This window comes from Equus przewalskii, chromosome 15, assembly GCF_037783145.1.
Source record: "Equus przewalskii isolate Varuska chromosome 15, EquPr2, whole genome shotgun sequence".
NCBI lineage: Eukaryota > Metazoa > Chordata > Mammalia > Perissodactyla > Equidae > Equus > Equus przewalskii.
In genome coordinates, this window is record NC_091845.1 from 55,678,132 (window position 1) to 55,687,772 (window position 9,641).

General features: G+C 37.1%; 1 protein-coding gene across 10 annotated transcripts in view; it reads right to left on the reverse strand.

Moving 5' to 3' along the window:
• RBMS3 (RNA binding motif single stranded interacting protein 3) overlaps window positions 1-9,641 on the reverse strand; it is a 1,256,175-nt gene that overhangs the window by 213,485 nt on the left and 1,033,049 nt on the right. For all 10 annotated transcript variants that reach the window (XM_070575925.1, XM_070575921.1, XM_070575924.1 and 7 more), the window contains one exon: window positions 9,558-9,637. In XM_070575925.1, coding sequence (XP_070432026.1) covers window positions 9,558-9,637 — 80 coding nt within the window. The remainder of the gene's footprint in view (window positions 1-9,557; window positions 9,638-9,641) is intronic.

A 9,641-nucleotide genomic window follows, 5' to 3' on the forward strand; every position in this document is an offset into this window, starting at 1 on the left:
TGTAATTAAGAAATAGTCTGGGGGCCAGCCCTGTGGCCGAGTGGTTAAGTTCCCAAGGTTTCACTGGTTCGGATCCTGGGCGCTGACACGGCACTGCTCATCAGGTCATGCTGAGGCAGCGTCCCACACAGCACAACCAGAATATACAACTATGTACTGGGGGGCTGTGGGGAGAAGAAGAAGAAGAAAAGAGTAAGATTGGCCACCGTTGTAAGAAAAAAAAAAGAAATAGTTTGGATTATATTCACTTGAAACAACCTTTATACTAGTTTATTAGTTTTGTTTTGCTGCTATAAAAAATTAACAAGGGGCTGGCCCCATGGCCAAGCGGTTAAGTTTGCGGGCTCCACTGCGGTGGCCCAGGGTTTCGCCCATTTGGATCATGGGCATGGACATGGCACCACTCATTAGGCCACGCTGAGGCAGCGTCCCACATGCCACAACTAGAAGGACCCACAATTAGGATATAGGACTATGTACTTAGGGGATTTGGGGAGAAAAAGCAGAAAAAAAAAATTTAGGGGCATAACACGACACAAATTTTCTATCTTGTGGCTCTTATAGGTCAGAAGTCCGACACAGATCCAACTGGGCTAAAATCATGATGTCAAGAAGGCTGAGTTCCTTTCTGGAGGCTTTGGGAAAGAATTGAATTCCTTGCCTTTTTAGCTTCCAGTGGTTGCCCACATTCCTCCATCTTCAAGGCCAGCAATGGTGCGTCAAGTATTTTTCACATTGCGTCATTCTGATCTCCTCCTCTGCCTCTCTCCTCCACCTTGAAGGACCGTTGTGATTACACTGGACCCACCCAGATAATCCAGAATAGTTTCCCTACTTTAAGGTCAGTTTATTTGCAAACAATTCAAATTGCAACCTTAATTTCTCTTTGCCATGTACCCTAACATATTCAGAGGTTGTGGGGATTAGAACTGAGAGATCTTTGGGCTGGGGGAGCATTATTCTACCTACCACAAGTAGATATTTACCTATTTAACAAATAATTACTAGTCCTCTTCTGTGACAGGCATTGGGTTAGATCCTGAAACATAAAATAAATAGCAAGGTGCAATCTTTGCATTCAAAGAGTTTACAGGCAAATTGTTTAAGGGTAAAGGGAAAAATAAACACGAAAGTTCTTTCTTAGAAAATGTACAATCTGGTGGGACAAATGTGTCTTTGAAATATATGAAGTCTAAAAAAAGATCATAGAAATGTCAATTTCCTATGAAAGATTTCTCTTTCTGTATTGAAAAATGACTAAAATAATAGTAAACTAATTGATTCATCATTCACAGGCTTAAAGAGGTAAGAAATCAGAGGAAACAGTTATAAGATAAACAAATGATGGCTGGTTCAGAGCTTGCCTAATGAGTGTTTTCATTCATATTCCTCTTAAAATATTTTCTTAAATTTTGTTGACTTTTCATTCTGAAAAATTAGATCATAAATAATGAGTTATGTGCATGGCAGACTTCTTGATGGTTATTGGGACAGAGTGGCAATTCTTTAATTCAGGATACTACCCATTTATCCAAAAATTGGTTAGAATGTGTTTTTAAATCAATCCTATTAATGAGATTCTAGATTTGGAAATGCACTAAGCACTTAATTATTCAGAGCTTGGTTTCTATGGCTTATGTCTTAATTGGTCTTAAGCCACTCAACCCTCTTTGCTTGCTAATAGGACTCATTCGGACAGACACTAAATGGTTTAACTACTCATTAGTGATGCTGACAGAAGGCAAAGCCCAACATTGTCTTAGAAATAAAATTAAGGTTTTATAATTTGCTTTCTAAGTTTTTCTGTGAAATCTTCAATGTAGAAGTTTTGAAAACCTGAATGGAATTATTATTTTAGAAATAATAAATGAATGGCTTGTGATTCTGGAGATGTATAGAAAACCTCTTTATCCCTCTTCTCTATTCCAGGAAATTATGACTCCTTTAAAAAATCAGGGGCTGGCCCCACGGCTGAGTGGTTTAGTTTGCATGCTCTACTTTGGTGGCCCAGGGTTTCGCTGGTTTGGATCCTGGGTGCGGACATGGCATCAGTCATTAGGCCATGCTGAGGCAGCGTCCCACATGCCACAACTAGAAGGACCCACAACTAAAATACACAACTATGTACTGGGAGGCTTTGAGGAGAAGAAGGAAAAAGACATTAAAAAAAAAAAATCAAATTGGGCTGGCCCAGTGGTGCAGCAGTTAAATTCCCATGTTCCACTTCAGCTGCCCAGGGTTCGCCCGTTTGGATCCTGTGTGTGGACTTATGCACCACTTATCAAGCCATGCTGTGGCAGGCATCCCACATACAGAGGAAGATGGGCACAGATGTTAGCTCAGGGCCAGTCTTCCTCAGCAAAAAGAGGAAGATTGGCAGCAGTTGTCAGCTCAGGGCTACTCTTCCTCAAAAAAAAGAAAACCAAATTCTGGGGCCAGGTTGATACTCCAGACAAATTTTATTAGTGTTTACGCATAATTATAGAAAATATATGGTCAGCAAAGCATATTGAGCATATCATATTGGTTAAACACTATAGATTTTATTATATTGTTATATTTTAATAGGAATATTAAGCCAATATGGTAATTCTAGGCAGGGAGAAGCAACACTATGCCAAAAGGGCCAAAAGCATAAACTAAGAAACTCTCTTTTCTATTTATTCTCAAGATATTCACATTTTTATGTGAAGAAGAGAAAAAAAAGAGGCAAAAGTGCAGCATAGTAACAGAGCTCAACTAGATCCAGTGGCAAGAAGGTAAGATCTAGACATTATTTTGACATAAATTAGGCAAGACCATTTGCCATGTTCAGAAAAGAAAATCATCAGTGCATCATCCAAGAATGAATTCTTTAAAGAAATAACAATTAGAATGCCAGCATAACACGCCGAAAGGCAGTCTTGGAAAAATGAGGCTTCTCGAAAGGTAACTAGAATCTTTCTCAATCAAAATTAGTTTCTTTTTCTTGTGAATGTTGAACTCTCTCTCTTTGTATATTTAGATATACAAATGTGTTGTAGAGAATTCTCGCCAAAAACTATGAAAAGACTTCTCTTGATGTTTTCCACCAAGTTTGGTGATGACACAGGAGCTGCGAATCCCCCATACATCCCCAGAAAGTTCACTCAAAGCAAATATAAGTACGAGGGCTATTTCATTCGTGAAATTGTGCAGCAATGCCAAAGAACGTTTATTGAGACTCTACCCTGAGCTAAGCAATAGCCATTGAAGCACAAGAAAGAAAAAAAAAAAAACATGGTTTTCAGAATCAAATAAATAAACAAAAAGTTACTTCAGCACTGTTCATACTCTCTAACCTGTTCCTATGAAGATGAGAACTTCAGAGAAAGTCAAGAGAAGTATGAGATTAAGTGAGGAAATCTACAGTATTGTTGAAAAACCTTCCATCATTCTAATCAGAAGCCTCCAATTGCTCAGCTAAAGATCATCTCCAGTTCACGTGCTCCAACTACAGGCATTGGCACACTGGACCTCACTATCAACACCCACCCCTCTACGTTACCCAAGACCAAAACCTGACAGATTCCTTTCTCTGTGACCATAATTTTCTATGCTGGCATTGCGACTGTTTCCCAGTCACTCATTCCCTTCCCATTTTCATCAACCATCCACCTCTTTACGTCGTCAGCTGTTCTAAGGTCAGCCATGTCACTGATGGCACTTTGTCCTGAAGTTCTTTCATATCTTTCTTGCTAAATGTAAACCCTGACTACCATCTGTCTACTACCACTAATATTTGCCTTAATCATCCCTAATGTGTGATTCATAAATGCTGCTATAAAAAAAACAAAGTCATGAAAACAATATATTTGGGCCTTGAAATTCACTTCACTACTTTAGCTGGGTCTACCTTCTTCTACGGCCAGAAGTTTTCAATCAAAATATTGTTCCCCATCACAATTCCTGGAACACCCACCTTAATTCTAGTTCCCCCAAATCAGAGCCCAGGGCAAGGTAGTTTAATTGAGAGCTGATGCCAGGAAGCAGATATGATAGAAAAGGAAAAAAAAAAAAGGCAAGGAAGAAAGAAAAGCCAATAAAATGTGCCTCATTGAGCTTGTTACCACTGTGGGCAACCCTCTAAGGAACCCTGTAGAATGTGACTGAGAATTGTCCTTCCAAAGAGCGAGAGGCCCAATCTTATCCACTGACTCCCATATGCCATTGATTGAGGGTTGTCCCAGGGAGTGATAACTCTCTCAGAGTTTGCAGAAAACCTATGTTGGTTTGAGTGAGCTTTTATAGATTTTTCCCTGAGCTGGAAATGTGGAGACAAGTGGTTGATGCTTGAGATGGGATCCTTCCAGGGTGCACGGAGACTGCTCATCTCACCTGCAGCTGCAGTCACAGTGGAAAGAGGGATGTAGCACAGGGCACCAAACCATTCCAATCATTTCTAATCTCCTGAAGATGATCCCCTGTACCTTCTCTATCTGGCTTCTCATTATCCAGATTTAGAAATGCAATCATCTCTGCCTCCTTTCTCCCCTACCTAATCAGTTACCAATTCATAACGTGACTACCTTCACAGTATCAGGTGTGTATGGCTCCATAGGAAGGTTGCGAAACGATTGATCAAGTCCACATCCATAGAATCCCTACAGACTCAAAGGTCCTATTGACCATGAAGTTGTCAGGCTGCTCTGTGAAGTTCATTAATAATATTCCAACGGTGTTTCATCATGAAGCAACTAATTATGTGTTTGGTACACAGAAATAATCTAGAAGGCATCACTAACATTAAATATTACTTCACAGAAAGTAGCTCTAAGTATTGCAAAAGTCCTCTTAATGAGAAATCTAAACTGATACCCAGTTTGGGGCTTTAGTGTTTGCAAAGTTTATTATGTAAATGATGTTTTAGTTTCACAAAGATGAAAAACGCAGCGTTAGGCAATGCTTCACCTCAGTATAACTATAGAGGTATGTTTTTGCTAAACTGTACATCATAAGGTTTTTCTATTTGTTGCCTCTTACTGAAGTATAGTTTCCCTTGTGGACTGAATAGATGGGTACCACTGAGGAAATGCCGGTTGGGATGTTCTGTGATATTTTTCACTGATAAATAAAAATCTCTAAGTCTATTGCTTACATATTTGGAATTTTGAACCATGTCTTTTAATACAAATTTCACTGAAGTATGTTGTTGATATTTTGCTCTGGAGCTCCCATGAGGTATAGATATATATCCACAATCTTACACAGTTTTTATTTACATAAACACTCAATAGTAAACGTATATGTCAAAGTATCAAGAAGGCATACAGTTTTACTTGATTTATTAGAAAAACATAATTTCTTTTCATTTAATTATTTGTCCAAATTTATGTTGGTCACAAGATTCATTAAAATTAAAAAGATCCCAAATGTGGTAAGCTTTCCCTCGACCCTTCTCTACTTCTTGGAGTTCAATTAGGATTAGAAATAATTATCTAAAGAGTAAGAAATCATACTAAAAGTGGGTCATTCCATTTTCTTCTGGAAAGACTACTCTACTGATAGAAACATGTGCTTATGGGAAAAAGTCTAGTTTGAGAGCAAAACGTGATTTATTTTTCTACAAACTAGCCTGTGTGTTCCGTTCATCAATACATGTCCTTACACGTGGAAGCCTTTTCCGCACGGTGCATCACTCTGCTCCGGGGGATCTTTGAAAGTGAGCCTTTCAAGTCTATGCCCTACAGATACCTGAAGTGTCTGGGAACTTACACTTTGCTTTTGCCAGAGGTTTGAAAATGGAACACTTTGGGGCTGCACAACATTGCTGTGCAATTCATTACGGGACAAAGAAATGTCTGGGTTAGGCAGACAAGCAACTAATGATCCTTCATTTTGTCCAGAAAACATCAAGATCAATATGTAGGACATGCAACATTTATGGAACACTGTGTTTTCTTTTCCCTCTAGGGGAGGGAGAAAATACTGGATGATCTCTCTCTATGGGTGGCACAATGATTGACATTGTGTCTTTGGCTTCTCCTTCCCACCTGCTAGAGGCAACACAGCCCTCTAATTTTTGTTAATTTCCTATACCGTATATACCAGAACTCCAATAATTTTATTTTTTCCATGTATATTTAGCTTCATTGATCCAGGTAACCAAAATCTGGGGATAACGTTATAATCCAGAGTGAACAGAACTACTTCTGGGAGGCTCTAGTAGACATTAACTATCCATGATGTATTCATTAAAATTAGATATTTTATGAACAAATAGGAGGAGCCCAGAGAGCGAAAGTATGAGCCAAAAGAAGATATCTACAAAGTTTCCTTTCAACGCACATAATCTGTCAGGAATCAAAACTAAATACCATCACGAATCCTGTTTATTGAGTAAATTGTTCCTAGAATGACTCAGATCAAAATGGAGGCAGCAACATAAATGTGGTCAATGTCATAAGTCCTGGCAGATATCCTTAACTATGGTGTCTTTAGAACTTGAATTCAAAGCAATGTCAAAGTTTTGGTTGGAAGTGGATTTTTTTTCCTGTTCTTTTAGAGAAATGGCACAATAAGGTATTTGGAAACTAGAGGATCATCTCAGGAAAATAATTAACTTTGCACCTCCCTTAAGGGGAATCATCATCAAGAGTGACAGAAAATAAAATAGCACTATATTTGCCCAATGACATGTGTACATTTCCCCAAGATATCCCTAAATGGAGAAGTAAAGAATGGAAATTTGGTACCAATTGTTCTCTACCTCCTTAGAGTAAGGGTAAAAGCAGGGCTCTAGCATGAGAAGAAGATGATTGACTTAACACAGGATCTTTTCAACAGCTTTCTTAGCGCTTGAGAATCTCAGGCCATTATTGGATCATTGTAGGTCCTTCAGTCATACGACCTTAAAGCATTACACTGAAACCATCAATGTGAGTTCTATAAAACGACAAACTTTTGAATTCAAAGATGCCAAATCTTGATAACGTGGAACACTGAAAATTTTCAATTTTTTGAATTCTATTTTAGTTGCAGGTGGGTCAAATCAATTATAGCTGGTTTTAATTAGTATACCCACAAGCATGAACAGTCTCTTTGAAGATATATTACTATTAAAAAAGTTAGGAAATCAGACATTTCTTTTGAAAATATCAAAGAAATTGTTTCCAATCTGATATCTGGCTCAGAGTGACATCCCACTCATAGTCTTCAAGATGGAATACGAAATTGGATTAAGATATGAGTTTCTGAAAGTAAGATTTCAATCATCTACTACAAATAAGCAATGAGGATGCATGAAGGCAAACAGCATACACCCAAATTTTGTTATACCTGTCTTGACTTAGTAATAGTACCCAATTAGGGTATTTTATTACTGTACCTTCCAAAATACCCACATCTTGCTTTATGGCCTCTTTTAGTCCATATCAGACTTAAACATCAAAGATTAGATATTTTCTGTTAGCATTTGAAGGCTTTATTAAACTCTACTTGGCTTCTAATGCATAAATAAGCAAATTCAAGTACTGATGATGATCAATATCGTATATTTATTCTATTATGTTAAGTGCAAATCTCAGAAGCATAAAGTTATATCTCTTAAGAGTTTTATAACTGAGCATAATTTTTTCTGCCTCTCAGATTCCCATGAGATAAAAGTGAGTGAGAAACTCATAACCAAGTTCTTGCTATTCACAATGTTTCCATTGGGTGTAGCTATGATATTAGATAGGTTGATATCACAGCCTGCGTATTCAGGAAGAATGCCCAGACATTTGGAGATTTGTAGTAACTTTCTTTGTCTTTACCATTAAATTGTATTAGTCAGCTGTATGTTTTATAGGGAAAACCAAATAAAACAGTTTCTAGTCAATCAAATCAAGAAGGATTTCAATGTCTTTTTCTGAAGAGGAAGAAACCCAGAAAACTGAGACTTGTATTAAAACTTGAATCAACAATAATTTCTACATAATTTGCTCATTCTTGAATTTTTTATATAATTATATTAACTCACATCTAGTTTGCCTTCTATATAGATAGGCATCTGTGGATAAAATGGGATAAATAAGGGGAAAATCATCTAAAAAAACGCAACTTTTTTATTCAATGATGGGTCTGAGCAAAGTTTCTTAAAGTGTCTTTTATGCTAAAAGAAAAAAATTTGTGTTTCTCTTAAAATGCAAGGGCAGCTTACATGCTGAGATGAAAACTGTTAACTCTTTTCTTAACAACACCATATGTCTCCAATTGGATCAAAAAGCAGTCAGTTCTCAAGGGAACATTACGCGTGGAAGCTAACCAAATCGAGGCACAGCTTCACTGTGTGTTAGCTCTGACTAACCAGAGACGCTACTTTGGATTTTCTAGATCATTCAAGCGTCAGTCTAAAGGGCCTTTCTCCTTTCCTGACATCTTCCCCAAACCAACCAAGTCATCAAAGGACCCTGAGCCCTCCACAAAAATATTTCTCTTTTTGTTCAGACTTCCTCTTTTATATAACTTCAGCATATTTTAGGGCACAGAAATGCTCAACTGCTGAGCTCTCTAACCGTGGGTTTTAAGCAGTCGACGTATCACATAGCAAACACCACAAAAACCCAGCTTATAAAGATCAAAGGGAAAATAGCCTAAGACTGAAGGAGTCACATTTCTCCCCTGACAATCACCGAAAACAAAAGAGTAACAAGTAAACCAGCATGCATTAGTCACATAGTTCCTTATCTACTTATTGTAGTTCTTCCTTTTTAGCACTTCATTCAATCTTTAATAGTTTTACGCATGAGTAAGATATATTTTTAAATTTACCAATCTAATCTAAGTATTTTCCATATATACTACTACCAGATTAGTATCAAGTTGAGGTATTTCTAGCTTAAGCCCTGACACGTGATATATCCAGTTCTTTAATATTGAATATAATTCTTAATAGCATAAAGTTATATCACCTTATGATGTGTATAAAATCTTAATAATTTCGCCTTGGAAAATGTGAAAAGCCCTGGGACAGTCTTGATTGGTGCATCTCAAACTATCTCTGATGAATGGAAAGTTTTAAAAAAAATTTCAATACGTCAGTAACTGATATTTTTGTAAAATATGAAATGCACACAGATTTAATGACAATGTCAAATTGCTATAAAAGTTTCTAAATGCTTACTCTCACTTTCTATACTCTTCTTGTCATGGACTGGTAAGAAATGTTTGGAAACTGACATCAATCTGTGGACTCCACTATGAGTATCACTGTTTAGATTTTCTATAAATTAGATATCAATCAAGATACCAATATTAATGATGAGTCACAAAATTCTTTCACTGAACGTGCATTTATAACTGTTCCTTGTCGTGTTTTTCTTCTAATTCATTTTAGGGAATTAGCAACAGAGATTCAAAAAAAGGCCAAAGAAGAATCACCAAGAAGCATTCAGTAGTTTTGAGAAAGATGAGTTGCTACATAGTATTAAAAATACACACATTTATAAATGTAATTTTTTTCCCTCCCAGTGATCAACCAAAAGCCTTACCATGTAGTCACTCTAATAATAGCAATAAGTCCAGACATTATTGAATGATTACTTAATGGTATTTCTTACCTGGGATGCCTGGTGGGGTTTTCAGATATTTTCCATTAAAATGCTGAATTACCACTTCACATTTTTCAGTAGACTCCATTCTAG